General features: G+C 51.9%; 1 protein-coding gene across 1 annotated transcript in view; it reads left to right on the top strand.

Annotated features, from left to right (window-relative positions):
- Window positions 1-17,132, top strand: part of TRRAP (transformation/transcription domain associated protein) — an 87,308-nt gene that overhangs the window by 19,528 nt on the left and 50,648 nt on the right. Inside the window, exons 13-22 of the mRNA XM_056128491.1 lie at window positions 1,403-1,481; window positions 3,453-3,687; window positions 4,105-4,471; window positions 4,573-4,670; window positions 5,694-5,888; window positions 6,679-6,870; window positions 9,593-9,758; window positions 13,499-13,755; window positions 15,309-15,509; window positions 15,684-15,835. Coding sequence (XP_055984466.1) covers window positions 1,403-1,481; window positions 3,453-3,687; window positions 4,105-4,471; window positions 4,573-4,670; window positions 5,694-5,888; window positions 6,679-6,870; window positions 9,593-9,758; window positions 13,499-13,755; window positions 15,309-15,509; window positions 15,684-15,835 — 1,942 coding nt within the window. The remainder of the gene's footprint in view (window positions 1-1,402; window positions 1,482-3,452; window positions 3,688-4,104; window positions 4,472-4,572; window positions 4,671-5,693; window positions 5,889-6,678; window positions 6,871-9,592; window positions 9,759-13,498; window positions 13,756-15,308; window positions 15,510-15,683; window positions 15,836-17,132) is intronic.

The following is a 17,132-nucleotide window of genomic DNA, read 5'->3' as shown; positions in this document are numbered from 1 at the left end:
TCTCACCCTCTCTGTCTCTGCCTGTCTCTTCTCTCTCTCCCTCTCTGTCTCTTTCTCTTCTCTCTCCTCTCTCTCTGTTTCTCGCTCTCTTTCTCTCTCTCCCGCTCACTCGCTCTCGTAGTGCTCAGGGCTTTCTCCTGGCTCTGTGCTCAGGCATTACTCTTGGTGAGACTCGGGACCATATGTAGTGCTGGATGAACCCCTACCCACTGTACTCATGGTCTGGTCTGTCTGTCTGTCTCTCTCTCCCTCCCCTCTTTCCTTCTCTCTCTCCCTTCTTCATCTCTGCCGTTTCATGTCGTGATTCTTTGCTCCGTACAGTTTGCTTTTCTTAGTAGCTCTGTGTTTTTCCCCTGGACTGTGTGTCTCGGGACTCGCGTAGCCTCTGCTCCTTCCTCTCGGCCACCTTTCTGAGGACAGCTGGGATGTGTCTTCCTCTGACCTGGTAGCGACCCGCTGAAGGAGCCGCTGTCCTGCTGGTGCAGCCTGAGCCGGCGTCGGCACCTTCGTTGTTCTGGGCCATCTCTGCCCTCCGAGCTGTTGGTGGGGGGCCGTGGGCTTTGTCTGGAGCAGCCCTTGATCTAGGGCTTGTTCTAGAAGCGCAGTGTCCCTGGCTGCTTGTGGCCAGGGTTTCCCAGGGCAGTGTGGAGTAGAGGCCTCGAGAGCATGAGCTGCTGCCCTCTGTGACTCTGTGGAAATGGACAGCGTCCCTGAGTGGGGAGAGGGAGGTGTGGTCATGTGTCCTTCCACCTTCCACCGCCGATCCGTGGGACTTTCCAGGGTGCCTCTGGCAGGAGTGGGGGCCCCTGACCTCCGAGAGTGCTGGGAGCTGCCTCGATGGGGGCTGAGGGCGGGGGTGGCCTCTTGCTTTCCCCTAATGGACCAGCACAGAGTTGTAGAGACAGTTGACGTCAAGTGGTGGGACTCGTGGGAGGGTGCCTCCTGCTCAGGTCTGGGCGCGGGGATGTGTGTTGGGAGATTTACTGGGGCGGATTCTCTCTGGGCCATGAAGCTCAGTTCTTTTCTGCTCATGCACCACCTGCTGCAACACCGAATGTTGTGACCGTGGGTGGATTGTGTCACTCGACAGGTGGGCCTGGAGGAGGACAGACCGCCGGCTTCCCTGACTGTCCTCAGCCATGGCCCACACAGTCTTGGCTGTCCTGTTCTGTTACTTTGGGTTTGGGCCCCACTCGCCGTGCTCAGGAGCGGCTGCAGGCTAGGTGCTCGAGGGTCATTCCTGGGGTGCTAGCTGCAGGAGTGGGAGAGCTGAGGAGTGGGCGGGGGTCACTCCTCTCCCTGTGGAGCCTGGCTCGGGGGCTCCTGCACTTCCCAGGCCTCCGGGGGTTGCACGGTGCCGTGCCCTTGAGCTGGTGACACCCGATGGCTGTTTGTGTTCCAGAGTTCATTCCTTGCATGGACAAGCTGTTTGACGAATCCGTGCTGATCGGCGCCGGCTACACCGCTCGGGAGACCCTCAGGTACGAGGCAAGATCCCTCGGGCCGCTGCTCCTGAACGCGACAACGCGGATTTCAGGGAAAATGCTGGCTAGTCTTTAAGTCTCTCCTGATGCCATTTGAAACCGCAGAACTTTCTGAAAGGCCTTGAGCGGTTCCAGGCCTTTCTCCTGCTATGCTTTTGGGGTCACTCCTGGCTCGGGGACCATACGGGGGAGGGGGGCGTGGGTGCTGTGAATTGTGTCAGCCGCGTGCAAGGCCAGCTCCCAGCCCACTGTCCTGCCGCTCCTTTGTACCTTATTCACCTTTGTTGATTGTTGGGGGCCACACTTCGGTGTGGGTCAACTGGCGCCTTGAGCCCTGCTGGAGACATGCCTTTGCTTGCTTTTTCTTCTTCTTTTTTTTTTAACTGTTTGTCATATTTTAAAGGGAGAAATTAGAGTAGTTGTTCTGCTGTAAGTCATAGGCAGTTGCTCTGACAGCATTTTGCTTTCTATAAAATAAATGCATCTTTTTTTGATAAAAGGAGTATTTGATAATCCACCAAGAATAAAGAGGGGAGAAAACTGATTATACACGGGAGATTTAAAACTATGGCTGGGGCTGGAGAGATAGCACAGCGGGTAGGGTGTTTGCCTTGCACCCGGCTGACCTGGGTTCGATTCCCAGCATCCCATATAGTCCCCTGAGCACCGCCAGGAGTAACTCCTGAGTGCAGAGTCAGAAGTAACCTCTGTGCATTGCTGGGTGTGATCCAAAAAGAAAAAAGAAAAAAAAAACTATGGCTGATTGTATTTGCTTGTTGTTTGTTTGCCTTTTTTTTCCTTTTTAATTTTTTTTTTGGGAGGAGTCACACCCGACAATGCACAGGGGTTACTCTTGACTTCGCACTCAGAAATTACCCCTGGCGGTGCTCAGGGGACCATATGGGTTGCTGGGAATTGAACCCGGGTTGGCCGCGTGCATTGCAAGGCAAACGCCCTACTCACTGTGCTTTCGCTCCAGCCCGTTTTTTTTTTTTTTCTTCATTTTTTTTTTTCTTCATTTTTTCTTCATTTCCCCCACATCCAGAATGGGTGCCCAGGTGTTCCTGCCCTGTGCTCAGGGGTGGCCCCTGGTCTTGTGGTGGTTCTAGTGTGGGGGTTTGAACCAGGGTCGCCCATGAGATCCTGCGGCTCCTTGACGGCCCCTGCACTTGGTTGCCCTCAGACCAAACCCAGACTTTTGCCCAGCCCACGGCAGCTCTGCTGTGTGGTCAGCTCTGCGCTGGCCGCTGCCACTCGGGTTCTTGTCCTCCCTGGGCGGCGTCCTGTGCTCTTTCTGACCTTGGTTAGCGCGGGGCTGTCCTGGCTGTGCTCACGCCCGCCTAACATGCCTCATGTTCCTCCTCCTGTAATTCCCGAGGGCAGGGTCTGTTTGCTTTGCTGCTGTGGTGCCCCTTGTCCTCACTCTGTGTCCTGGCACGTGGCTGTGTATCCCGGACACGGCCAACGTCTGAGTTGGTGACCACGCATAGGCTTCCCTGTCACACGGTGTTCATCTGGAGTACCAAACCCGCCCAGTCGCAGCCAGCGATAGCACAGTGGTAGGGCGTTTGCCTTGCGCGCAGCCGGCCCGCCAGGTTCAATTCTTCCATCCCTCTCAGAGAGCCCGGCAAACTACTGAGAGTATCTCGCCCGCACGGCAAAGCCTGGCAAACTACCCGTGACGTATTCAATATGCCAAACACAGTAACAACAAGTCTCACGATGGAGACATTACTGGGGCCGCTTGAGCAAATCGATGAACAACGGGAGGACCGTGCTAACCAAACCCACCTGTGCCTGGCCAGGCGGACACGCCGTGGTTCGCAGGAAGCTTACTCTGCGGTTTAGAAAGAAGGACGGCACCTCGCCATTTTGGCGGGGGAGACGGGACCAGAAACAGCGCCCCCCCCCCCTCGGGGGTGTGGGGGGCTAGGGTGGGGCGCACACTAGCGGGGTCTCTGCCCACAGGCCCCTCGCCTACAGCACGCTGGCTGACCTCGTGCACCACGTCCGGCAGCACCTACCCCTTGGCGACCTCTCCCTCGCCGTCCAGCTCTTCGCCAAGAACATCGATGACGAGTCCCTGCCCAGCAGCATCCAGACGATGTCCTGCAAGCTGCTGCTCAACCTGGTGGACTGTATCCGCTCCAAGAGTGAGCAGGAGAGTGGCAACGGCAGGGACGTCCTCATGCGGATGCTGGAGGTGCCACTCCCGGCGGGGCCCAGGCTGGGGGGGTGGGGGAGGGGGAGGGCTGTGCTTATCAGTCAGTGTCTTTGGGAAGCCGGTGTCCCCTCTCTGCCTGCTAGCCTGGTCAGTCTCGGCTGGGAGGGTCACAGAGTGGGCAGGAAGGACACAGACCCCTCCGGCCCGCCTGGGGCTTGTTCTCTGCAGAGCTGCTTCCTGGAGAGCGGGCGGGGTGGGGAACGGCCGCCCTAGGCCAGGGGCAGTGTGTGGAGGACACGGGGCAGGAGGCCTGGCCTCACTGTCCCGAGCCTGTGCGAGGAGAGTGGGAGGCGTTGCAGAAGCCCCTCGGGTGTCGGCAGGAGCCTGTCGCTCTCCTCTCCGTCCCAGTCTTCTGCAGGCCGGGCCCGAGGGGTCACACGGCTGCTCTCCCTGCAGGTCTTTGTTCTGAAGTTCCACACGATTGCGCGCTACCAGCTCGCTGCCATTTTTAAGAAGTGCAAGCCTCAGTCGGAGCTGGGAGGCGTGGACGCTGCTCTGCCCGGTGTGCCCACTGCCCCCGCAGCTCCTGGCCCTGCCCCCTCTCCCGCCCCTGTGCCTGCCCCCGCACCGCCCCCGCCGCCGCCCCCGACCCCCGCCACCCCTGTGACTCCAGCCCCTGTGCCTCCCTTCGAGAAGCAAGGCGAAAAGGACAAGGAGGACAAGCAGACTTTCCAGGTCACAGACTGCCGCAGTCTGGTGAAGACCCTGGTCTGTGGCGTGAAGACCATCACGTGGGGGATCACGTCGTGCAAAGCACCTGGAGGTAATCCTGCTCCCGAGCGCCCCTCTCATGTGCCGCTCACACGGGGGGTGTCGCGGGGGGGGGGGGCGGGCCCGCCACTTAACGTATCGTTTCTCTTCCAGAAGCCCAGTTCATTCCCAACAAGCAGTTACAACCCAAAGAGACTCAGATATACATAAAACTTGTGAAGTACGCAATGCAGGCTTTGGATATTTATCAGGTAAGGGGGCTCCCTGTGCTGGCCGGAGAGACGACTCCCCCCGGCTGGGCTCTGAGCGAGCAGACACTGAGAAGCCTGCTGTGTGGACCACGCAGCTGGTTTCTTTTTCTTTTTTCTTTAATTTTTATTAGTGAAACACCATGAGGTACAGTTGTAGACTTAACAAATTTTTGTGCCTGGGTTTCAGTTATACAGTGATCAAGTACCCATCCCTCCACCAGTGCCCATTCTCCCCCATCAATGATCCTAGTATCCCTCCCATCCCTCCATCCCTGTGGCTGGGCATTCCCTTTTGTTTTTTCTCTCCTATTGGGTGTTGTGCTTTGCAAAAGAGGTATTGGGTGGCAGTCATGTTTGGTCTATAGTCTACTTTGAGCATGCATCTCGCATCCTGAGAGGATCTTCCCAACACCCTTTACTTGGTGCTTCCTTCTCCATCTGGTGGGATTTCTTTTTCTTTTTTTTTCCATTTCCTTATGTCTTTTTTTAGTGCATTACTGTGAGATCTAGTTATAGATTTACAAACTTTTGTGATTACGTTTCAGTCATAAAATAATTGAGTACCCATCCCTCCACCAGTGCCCATTTTCCACCACCAATGTTCTCAGTATATCCCTCCTCCCACCCCCTCCACCCCCACGCCCCCACCGCCGCCTCTGTGGCAGGCACATTCCCTTTTACAGTCTCCTTTTGGGTGTTATGGTTTGTAACGGGTTTCATGCACACATTTGTTTCTACTCTGTGACATGTCAGGGACTTACATGTGAGAACAGTGAGAACAGTTCGTGATGAGCATATGTTTTGTCTGGGGAGTGGTGTACATGCTATGCAGTAGAAACATAAGATTCAGTTGTTTTTTTTTTTTTGTGCTACAAGTGATTTCTGAAATGAAGGAGCAGCTAGAATTTGAAAAGCTGGGCCACTTACATCTTCTTGTCATCAGGTTGTTTTGAGTGTGTTCAGAGATTGTGGGTTTCAATTCACTGACCTTGGGTTTTGTTTTTATTTCTCCCCCCACCCTAGGTCCAGATAGCAGGAAATGGACAGACATACATTCGCGTAGCAAACTGCCAGACTGTTAGAATGAAGGAAGAGAAGGAAGTGTTGGAACACTTTGCTGGAGTGTTTACAATGATGAATCCCTTAACATTTAAGGAAATCTTTCAAACGACAGTTCCTTACATGGTGGAAAGAATCTCCAAAAATTACGCTCTTCAGGTATTTCTTGCATTTTTGCCCATGTCAACTTAAAAATACTTGTTGAGGGCCAGGGAGATTGCCGGGTGCCTCGCAATTTGCTCATGGCCTCCTGAGCACAGCCAAGCATATCCCTGATGGCCGCCCAGGCAGCTGGGCCCGGGCCTCCTGGGAGCCTGGGAGTGGCCCGTGGGAGTCGTCTATGAGAAAAGGAAACTCCTTTGTGTTATGAATACCTGGTTTCCCCTTACTTGGAAGAGTTTTCTCAATAATGTAAGAATTTTAGGAAAGTATTAGTCCATATTTTTTATTTTAGGAAAGTATTAGTTCATATTTTTTTTTATTATTTTATTTATTAGTTCATATATTCAAAAGGTTTTTTTCCAAAAGATTAAGATGCTTTGAGCTGGTTTTCTCATTCCTGTGAGTTACCTATGTTCAGTGTCCGCTGTTGGTATTTGATCCTAAGGATAAAGTAGCGGATCCTCTGCTTTAAGCAAACTCCTTCTCTCAGTCTTTTGTCAGTGTATTTCACCATTTTTCTCTGGTTGGGTAACTAATTTCTGGGGTGTCTATAGTAGTTTGCTTGTACATTTTTGGAAAGTCTATGACTTTTTTTTTTTGCCTGGCATGTGGCCGACCCCAGTTCAGTCCTAGCACCTTTGCATATGGTCCCCGAATATTGGCAAGAGCAAGCCCTGAGCACTGCTGGGCATGATCTCCAGACAAAAAGGAAATAAAACTTTGTTTTTCTTGAAGCTGCTGGGGGAAAGCCTTCGTTTTGTCACAGGAGTGTCTTTTTCTCCAACAGATTGTTGCCAACTCCTTCTTGGCCAACCCTACTACCTCTGCGCTGTTCGCTACGATCCTGGTGGAGTACCTCCTGGACCGCCTGCCCGAGATGGGCTCCAACGTGGAGCTCTCCAACCTGTACCTTAAGCTCTTCAAGCTGGTCTTTGGCTCAGTTTCCCTCTTCGCAGCTGAAAATGAACAAATGCTGAAGGTAATGCTCGACTGGATGTGAAGTAGTACTTTGTGTTCCTGCAGGTGGTGGATAATGTTTGTTTTCATTTCTGAGCAGAATAGGGAGCAACGCTTTCTGTGTTGCAAAGTGCTTTTTTTTTAAGTTTTAAAAAGTTTCTCTTATTGAATCACCGTGAAATACAGTTACAGAGCTTTCATGTTTGAGTTTCATTCATACAATGATTGAACACCCTTCCCTCCACCAGTGCACATTCTCCACCACCAATGTCCCCAGTATCCCCCTCCCCCCACCTCTACCCTCCCCCTGCCTTCATGGCAGACAATTTCCCCCATATTATCTCTCTCTACTTTTAGGCATTATGGTTTGCAATATAGACACTGAGAGGCTCTCACATTTGGTCCTTTATCTATTTTCAGCGCACATCTCCCATCCCGAACGATCCCTCCAATCATCGATTTAGCGATCCCCTCTCTATCCCAGCTGCCGTCTCCCCAGCTCATGAGACAGGCTTCCAACTATGGAGCAGTATTCTTGGCCTTTGTGTCTACTGTTCTTAGATGTCAGTCTCATGTTATTTTATATTCCACAAATGAGTGCAGTCATTCTAAGTCTGTCCATCTCTTTCTGACTCATTTCACTTAGCATGATACTCTCCATGTCCATCCACTTATAAGCAAATTCCATTTCATATAAGACTTAATCTTTCCAACAGCTGCATAGTATTCCATTGTGTAGGTGTACCAAAGTTTCTTTAACCAGTCGACTGTTCTCGGGCAGTCGGGTTGTTTCCATATTCTGGCTGTTGTGAACAGTGTTGCAATGAATATAAAGGTGCAGATGTCATTTCTACTGTGCTTTTTTGCACTCTTTGGATATATTTCCACAAGTGGTGTTGAGGGTTCATATGGAAGCTCACTTTCTAGTGTAAAGTGCTTTTTAAGAAATATTTGCAACAGCAGCAAAAAGAAATATCTGCAACAAATATGGCTTTCGTGTAAAAATAAATTTTAGGTGTTTGTGAGTAGAGCTTAACTTATGTGATGATTAAAAGACAAACTTCAGAACTCTCATATAGTCACTAAATTGCCATTTGCTGTACTAGCACTGGTTTTCTTTTTAAACTCAGTTTCTTGGTGCCTGGTCCAGGGATGAAGGTGCTTACCTTGCAGGTAGCTGACCTGCTTCGATCCCAGATACCATTTAGTATCCTCGGAATATTCTCACGGGTTGCCCCTGGGGTTCACGGGGTGTGTTCCTGTCCCCCCGAAGAAACAGGACTCAATTTCTTTTTCTCAGTTGTACAGATAGGAGCCCTTGTATTACTGTATGCAAAAAAAAAAAAAAATAGGGCCAGAGGACGCTTGGCAGAGTCCCAGTTCTGACCCATCAATCCCATGGAGGGTGGCTGCTGTGTCCGACCCACGCCTTTGGGTGTGGGCTGAGGTTGTGCCCACCCGCCAGGTGGCTCCCCCAGGGCCCTGTTCCCAGGCACTGCTGGGAGGTCTCTATTCAAGAGCAAAGATGTGACGGGCGACAGGCCACGTGGTTGGCCTGTGAGGCCTGCATTTGACCCGACCCCCCAGCAGAGGGTATGTGTCCCTCTCCAAGTCCCAGGAGGGACAGATGGCCTCGCTTGCAAGGAGTTCCTGTCAGTAGCTCGTCTCCGGCTTTAATTTCGTTTCTTTCTGTTCCTTCTACTAGGGTGACCCATAAACATCTTTTTTAGGAGGACTATTGTGGATTTTCTTCCATTAAATCATAGATTTTATTCAATTCATGTTGCTTTTTTAGGCAGCAAAGAGGAACTGACTCCTAGAACCCTCCCTGGAGGACAGATGCGGCCTAATTGACCTACTGCAGAACTAGAACCAGCAGATGGCAGAACAAAAACTCTACAAAAATGCACGCGCAGGGGCCAGAGATAGCACAGGGTTAAGGAATTTGCGTGCGTGTGGCCACCCTCCACCCCCACTGGGCACCACATGGTACTCCTTGCCCTAGCACCACTGAGGTGGTCCCCAGCCCAGTCCCCAGTTCACTTATGGCAGGGTATTTTAATTATTACTGAAAGTTGAATATAGTCACCAAAAGGACATTTTCAAGATAGAAGAGCTCTTTTTCAGTGATGGAAAGTTTCTGTAGTCCATGGTCTGTGGCTTCCAGCCTTTTCAGTTATTTAGCAGTCAGCAACCTTAGCCAACTTTTGTGTTAACATGAAAGTTATCTAAGATAAGTTCTATTTATTGTAATCTGTATCTGCATAACTCAGTAGGTCAGATGAATCCATTTCTGCCAACATTACGTCCGGTTCAGCTGATGGTAGCAGTCCAGATGAGCTGTCGGGAGTGTTGCTGAGAGTTTCTGGAGCCCCTTACAGGGATATGTGTGTCACTCTTTTTTTTTTTTTTTTTTTTTTTTGGCTTTTTGGATCACACCCAGCAATGCTCAGGGGTTCCTCCTGGCTTTGCACTCAGGAATTACTCCTGGCAGTGCTTGGGGGACCATATGGCGTGCCGGAGATCAAACCCGGGTCAGCCGCGTGCAAGGCAAACGTCCTACCCACTGTGCTGTCGCTCTGGCCCGTCACTCATTTATTTTAAGGATACTTAATTTGGAGTGAAAAGTTATTAAGGTCTCGTTTTTGATTTTGCAATGAGTTCGTCAGAATTGCCTTCCGTTTCTGTGTGATACTCCGACCCCTCATCACTCAGAGTCGGTGACCATCTCTCCCGCCTTGCAGCCTCACCTGCACAAGATTGTGAACAGCTCCATGGAGCTCGCCCAGACCGCCAAAGAACCGTACAACTACTTCCTGCTGCTCCGAGCCCTGTTCCGCTCCATTGGCGGGGGCAGCCATGACCTCCTGTATCAGGAGTTTCTGCCTCTCCTGCCCAACCTCCTGCAAGGTCAGAACAGCGTGCGGGTTGCCCCTAGTCTTTCTGCGTGCATGGGGCCGGCCACCCTTCCCTTGGTTGCTGGGTTTGTCCTCTGCACTGGTGAGGGGCTTGATGGGCGGTGGGTATGTGTGTGTCCCTCCCCGTCCCATGGTCATGAAAGGCAGAAGCCCCCAGGAGGATTTCCTCCTTTTCTGGGAGGAATCTTCCTTCCCTTCTCTGATGTGAGTGGGAATTACAAGGTTTCAGTTAACTTGGGTTAGGACTTGTCACTGTTGTCGCATTTGTAAGAAAATCTAGGCCACGATTTCTAGTCTGGTAAGCAGAAGGATCCCTGAGCTTGAAAGAGACTCAGAGCAGAAGCAGGAAACCAAGTTGTGGAGCTAGTTTATAAGTTTGTGTTTTAATTTAGTTGCTTAGTTGTGCAATTAATTACCAGGACCCTGCAATTCTGAAACAACTAGAAATGGCTTTATAGATATATATCTAAAGGAGATCTTAAGGCCAGCGGGTGCTTCTGAATTGTGTACTGAATAGGAACACCCTCCTTCTTTCTGAGGTGTGGCCTGAGCACTGCCACGGTCATCCTGGTCCCACAACAGGAGCAACAATGAAGAAACAGTCACATGAGTATTTTTTGTGGAGATGAGCTCATGGAAAAGAATTATTTTTTTCTTTTTCTTTCTTTCTTTTTTTTTTTAATGTAGGAGTACTGCCGTTTATTCAGCCACTGATTAAGCTGACTGAAGTGGCCGTGAACTCCACATTCACTGTCACTGTCACTGTCCTCCCGTTGTTCATCGATTTGTTCGAGTGGGCCCAGTAACGTCTCCATTGTGACAGATGTTATTGTGTTTGGCATATTGAACACATCACGGGGAGCTTGCCAGGCTTTGCCATGTGGGTGAGATACTCTCGGTAGCTTGCTGGGCTCTCCGAGAGGGGCGGAGGAATCGAACTCATGTTGGCCATATTGGCCGCTTGCAGGGCAAACGCCCTACCCCCTGTGCTCTTGCTCCACATTACTTTTTAAAATTCTATTTTTAAATTGAGTATCTTTGAGATAGACCATTACAAAGCTGTTCATAAATGGATTTTGGCCATACAGGTATCCAACACCCATCCTCCACCGGTGTACATTTCCCACCACCAGTGTCCTCCATTTCCCTTCACCACCATCCCCCACCCCCCACCCCCCACCCCTAGCCTCCCTCTATGGGAAGCACTTTCCTTCTTGCTCTCTTTCTCTCCTTTTCCTTTTGTGCATCATGGTTTGCAATACTAAGAGGTGCTAAGAAGTCATGGTGTCTGTTCAGGTCATTCAGTATTTTTCTTGGGACAGTTAGGCTGGAGCAGCTTTTTAATTGGGTGGCCGCTTTGGAATGTGGATGTGACTGCCGAGGCTTCTGAAAGTACAGGGAGTTTGGGGGAGGTAACCCATCCCAGCCCTAAGAAAGCCTGGAGATTTCTGTCACGAAACCTGCATACCAGAATTTTCAGTAGATTATGTCTCCTGAGACAGTGGAGTCAGGCCCGGGGGTATGGTGGTGGTTTTGGATTGTGCAAGCAAGCGGCTGCCGGGGCTCTGCTTGAGTGGGCACTAGGCCAGCCCATCCCCCCACTCTATTTATTTATTTAATGTTTATTAGTGAGACACCATGAGGTACAGTTGTAGACTTACAAATTTTTGTGCTTGGGTTTCAGTTATACAGTGATAGAGTACCCATCCCTCTACCAGTGCCCATTCTCCATCACCAATGATCCCAGTATCCCTCCCATCCCCTTCACCCTCATCCCACCCTACCTCTGTGGCAGGACATTCCCTTTTGTTCTCTCCTTTTGGGTGCTGTGGTTTGCAAAAGAGGCACTGAGTGGCAATCATGTTCGGTCTATAGTCTACTTTCAGCATACATCTCCCATCCTGGGAGGATCCTCCCAACACCTTTTATTTGGTGCTCCCTTCTCTGTCTGAGCTGTCTTTTCCCCTAGCATGTGTGGCTGGCCTCCAAGCCATGGAGTAAACCTCCTGGTACTTATCTCGGCTATTCTTGGGTGTCAGACTCCTATTTTGTTATTTTATGTTCCCCAGATGAATGCAATCTTTCTCTGTCTGTCCCTCTCTTTCTGACTCATTTCGCTTAGCATGATACTTTCCACGTAGTACCACTTGTATATAAATTCCATGACTTCATCTTTTCTAACAGCTGCATAGTACTCCATTGTGTAGATGTACCCAAGTTTCTTTAACCAGTCATCTGTTCTCAGGCACTCAGGTTTTTTTTCAGATTCTGGCTATTGTAAACAGTGCTGCAGTGGACAAACAAGTGCAGATGTCACTTCGACTATACTTTTTTGCCTCTCTGCCCCCACCCTGTTTAACCCCATCTATTCAGCCATGCGTGGGTCCTACATGACCTGCTTCTTTTGATCTCTTTCAAGACTTATTTATGGGTCTCTGAAGCAAGGCTGATAAATGAGCTTGTATAGCTGAGCGGGAGGTGGTTCAGTGGGCTTGACTCCCGGAACATATCTAACTTTGGGCTGTTTAGTTTCTTGGGAAACTTGGTCCAAAATTGTTGTGGTCTGGCCAAAAGCACAGCAGAAATTTGGGGGTGTCAGGACGCCTGAAGGCACCGTCAGGCTGCTGATGCACTCGTCCCATGGGTACAGGTTAACCTGCTGGCGGAACCAAACCCTCTTCTGTGTGTTTTTTTTTTTTCTCAAATTCTTTTCAAGGACGCAATTTGTTACCTGTTTACCCAGGAACTCCTGGGAGATGCTCCTGTATTCCAGTGCCACATGGCTGGAGGTGCTGCGGGGGACCATGGTCAGACATTGCCTGGCAGCAGCCCCGTCTTCATTCCTGCGGGATCCTCTGCCCAGTCAGCTGTATCCTGCAGTTCTGCACTGCTGCCAGCTTCCTTCTCCTCAGCACCTTCAGTAGTCCCCCTCTGCACCTGATCTTGGCCTTTGTCTTGTCCACTTTAGCACCCGAGTCCGGTGTCATGGCTCCGCTGTACCCTCCTTAATGGCTCCTCTCTCTCCCCAGCTCTCTTTGTCTGCAGCTACTTAGGACCCGGTGATTCGGGGGCAGGTCCTGATATGACAAGAGGATCAGGATGGGAAGGAGCACGCGCTAGATGCTCGGTCATGCTCTAGAAGCATGGTCTCCCATTCTTACAAATCAGAAGCAAAACTGGGTTAAAATGCTAAATTTACTTTAGAGCATCGACTTGAATCGCAGCCTCCTGGCAGACTGCCAAGGTGCATGGTTGACACCCCAAGCAGGAACTGAGTGCCTTGTGCTCGGGTCTCAGGGTTTAGATGGAACGGACTGATTTGTAGGAGATTGGGCATTTGCCTTGTGCGTGGCTGGCCCGCCCGAGCTGGGTTCGATTCCCCTGCCCCTCTCGGAAAGCCTGGCAAGCTACCGAGAGTATCTCGCCCGCATGGCAAAGCCTGGGAAGCTACCCGTGACATATTCAATTTGCCAAACACAGTAACAACAAAGTCTCACAATGGAGACGGTACTGAGCCCGCTTGAGCAAATCGATGAACAGTGGAAGGACAGTGCCACAGTGCTATAGTAGCTTAAATCATAGTGATCAAGGGCAGCCTTGTTCTCGCCACTGAGTGTGACAGACACGGGGGTTCCGGGTATGGCTGGCCGGGAGTCTGTCCTGACAGGCGATGCTGTGACCCAGGCTGACCATGTGTGGGAGGCCGTGAGCCACTCTCCCCTCCCCCCGCAGGGCTGAACATGCTGCAGAGCGGCCTGCACAAGCAGCACATGAAGGACCTCTTCGTGGAGCTCTGCCTGACGGTGCCCGTGCGCCTCAGCTCGCTCCTGCCCTACCTGCCCATGCTGATGGACCCCTTGGTGTCCGCCCTCAACGGCTCGCAGACGCTGGTCAGCCAAGGCCTGCGGACCCTGGAGCTGTGCGTGGACAACCTGCAGCCCGACTTCCTCTATGACCACATTCAGCCAGTGCGTGCGGAGCTCATGCAGGTGCGTGTGCCTACCCCTGAGTACCCATGGGCCCCTGGCGCCACTCCCCGCCAGGGTAAGGGGCCGCTTGCGGGTTCCTCCTGAGCTTCGGCCTGGAACAGACCTAAGGAGGGTCTGCTGAAGTCTTTGTTTTGAGGCTTTGCCTGCCTTTATGTGCCTTGCTAAGTTGATTGCCTGCGATGGCTATTAATGCTGTTGTGGTGGGGCTGGAGCAATAGCACAGTGGGGAGGGCATTTGCCTGGCACATGGCTGACCCTGGTTCGATTCCCAGTATCCCATATGGTCCCCTGAGCACCGCCAGGAGTGATTCCTGAGTGCACGAGCCAGGAATAATCCCTATGCATTGCTGGGTGTGACCCAAAAAGAAAAAAAATGGTGTTGTGGTTATTTAGGTGGCCGCCCTTGGCTGTCTTTTATCTAAGGAAGCACAAACTCCTAAGGCGAGGGGGAGCTGCCCAGCTCAGCCCAAGGGGACCAGCAGACCAAGGAGGCGGTTTGGGAAAATACTTCAGAATTTCTATTCCTTAGGGCTTAGATTGAACAGAGACCAGCACTTTCCTTCACTTTCTGCTTTCTTAATTTCATTTTTAAAAATTGCTTCCTTTTTTCTGGCTCACACCTAATGCTGCTTGGAGATACTCCTGGCTCTGCGCTCAGGTATCACTACAGGCGGTGCTCTGGGAACTCTGTGGGATGCCGGGGACCAACCTGGTCGGCCCTCCCCGCTCTCGTCTGGCCCTGACATCTTTCTTAGTGACTGTAGTAGGCGTAGACTGTCTGTACTGGGGCCCCTGTTGGGAGTTGCCTCCCTGCTCCTGCCTGAGGGGGGAGGGGGTTGCGGAAATCGGGTGAGATAAGGTACCGGTGCTTCAGGAATGTCTGTGAAAGTTGAGTTTTCCTTCAGAGAAAAGTTTTAAAATGAAATCTTGTACAGAAGGTGGTTTAGGAAACAGGCCAGCTGCTGTGGGCCCTGGAGGACTTAGGGTCGTTGGGGTGTGAGACAGCAGGTGGGCCGCGCGGCTGTGTAGGCAGCATGCAACCGTGAGGACAGGTGCAGGTTCTTCAGTTCCCTCATGCAGGGATCCCCATTTTCTCACCATCCTTTCTAACGTGAGGTGTGCCGTGTCTGAGATAGCTTCGTGCTGTAGGTTATATATATAGCTTAAAAATGGAAATAAAAACCTTAGAACTTGTTAACTGACCCAGGCACAGGGATTTTACTAGCAGATTGCATCTCCCTTCATGTTGCTCTAAGGTGTGTATGCCTGATCAATCCATTGCCGAACGCTGATCTTTCTAATGCACGGACTGCCATTTTTCAGGAGCATCGGAGCCGCTTTTGTTTATTTGTGCATTTTCTGTGATGACAAACTTTCTTGGGGACTGTGCCTCAGGCCCAGAGCAGGATCTCCCCCAGGAGGGAGCCTGTGGGGGCGAGGGCGGGGGGGGGGGGTCGAGCGTCCACTGCCTAGTTCTGCCTTACTTGATTCTTGCTCTGCGTCCGCTGGGCTGTGTCGCATGGGGGGACCTGACCCGACATGCCTCGTCCCAGGCCCTGTGGCGCACATTGCGGAACCCCGCTGACAGCATCTCCCATGTGGCCTACCGCGTCCTGGGCAAGTTTGGTGGCAGCAACCGGAAGATGCTGAAGGAGTCCCAGAAGCTGCACTACGTCGTGACTGAAGTCCAAGGCCCGAGCATCACCGTGGAGTTTTCTGACTGTAAAGCATCTCTTCAGCTCCCAATGGAGAAGGTACCCGGGACCCTGGGGACACTTTTGAAGGAGCCGCCACCGTTCACGCCGCTTCATGGTGGGAGCAGCTGATATGTCAGCAGCTTCTTGCCAGAGACCTGTGGCTCCACAGGGGAGGCACCGCATGTTTCTGCTCCGGGGTTTGACTCGCGCCTTCGTGTTGCTTTGTTCTAGGCCATTGAGACTGCCCTGGACTGCCTGAAAAGTGCCAACACGGAGCCCTACTACCGGCGGCAGGCGTGGGAGGTGATCAAGTGCTTCCTGGTGGCCATGATGAGCCTGGAGGACAATAAGCACGCACTCTACCAGCTCCTGGCACACCCCAAGTGCGTGGGGTGGAGCCTGGGGGAGGGGTGCGGGGGGGCGGGGAGGATCCAGGGCTGCAAGGGCTCCTGGGGGTTGGGCTGTGTTAGTGGGAGTATTTGGCAGTTCACGGCCTTGCTCTTCGCCCCTCTGCTCACTCTCGGAGGTGTGGGGGTGTCTCGCCTTTCTTGTCTGTAGTGAGCCCTGCAGTGAGACAGATGTCTCAGCATCTGTCAAGTTAGTGTGGATGTTAGAAGGACCTTGGAGCGTGAGCACAGATGGACGCGTCCACAGGGACTGTGGCAGCGTGTAGACCTCCACTCGGCCAACTCAGTAGGAAGGAGAACTGGGTCTGCACGGAATTCAGACACAGGCTCCCTTACACTAGGTGTAACCTGTGCAAAATGGGCTCGATTGGCACCGGAGCCGTAGAACAGCAGGGAGGGCATTTGTCCTGGATTCGATCTCAGGCACCCCGTAGGGTCCCCCGCTAAGCACAGAGCCAGGAGTAAGCCCTGAGCACTGCTGGGTGTGCCCCCACAGATACTGAGAGAGTCCCTCACACGATGCATGATGCACTGATCAGCGCCTGCTCGGGTTGGCCTTTTCTTGTGTCGTGCCTTTCTGCCTTTGTTTCCCTTGCTGTGGGAGACTACCCAGAGTTAGCACTGAGGCTACAATCCTGTTGCTTATGGCATGTTTTTTCCCATGGAGTTTTATGGTTTCAGGTCTTAGCATTCAAGTTTTCTGTTTTGGATCATTACTGTGGGGTGTCAGACAAAAGTTGCTTCTTTTTTTTTTGCGGCGGGGGGGGGGGGGGTTACTCCTGGCTCATGCCACAGGAATTACTCCTGGCGGTACTCAGGGGACCATATGGGATGCTGGGAATTGAACCTGGGTCAGCCACACGCAAGGCAAATGCCGTACCCGCTATGCTATTGATCCAGCCCCCAAAAGTTGATTCTTGGCAAGAGCGATATTATTATTTTTTTTTCATTCATTTATTTTTTTTTTTCCTTTTTGAGTCACACCCGGTGTTGCACTCCTGACTCATGCCTGACTCATGCACTCAGGAGTTACTCCTGGCGGTGCTCAAGGGACCATATGGGATGCTAGGAATCAAACCCAGGTCGGTCGCATGCAAGGCAAACACCCTACCTGCTGTGCTATTGCTCCAGCCCCAAGAGCAATATTATTGAGAATCTCTGGTGTGACTGAAGCAGAGAAGGAGAATTGAGACGAGAGGGTCCCCTTTGTCCTTCACGCCACTGGCATCGGGAGGGCTGCAGGCCAAGTGTCTCAGACTGCGGGCAGTCTGGG

This window comes from Sorex fumeus, unplaced genomic scaffold (assembly GCF_029834395.1).
Source record: "Sorex fumeus unplaced genomic scaffold, SorFum_2.1 ptg000064l, whole genome shotgun sequence".
Classification (NCBI taxonomy): Eukaryota; Metazoa; Chordata; class Mammalia; order Eulipotyphla; family Soricidae; genus Sorex; species Sorex fumeus.
The sequence above is the reverse complement of the archived record's forward strand: the minus strand, read 5'-3'. Positions and strand labels throughout refer to the sequence as shown.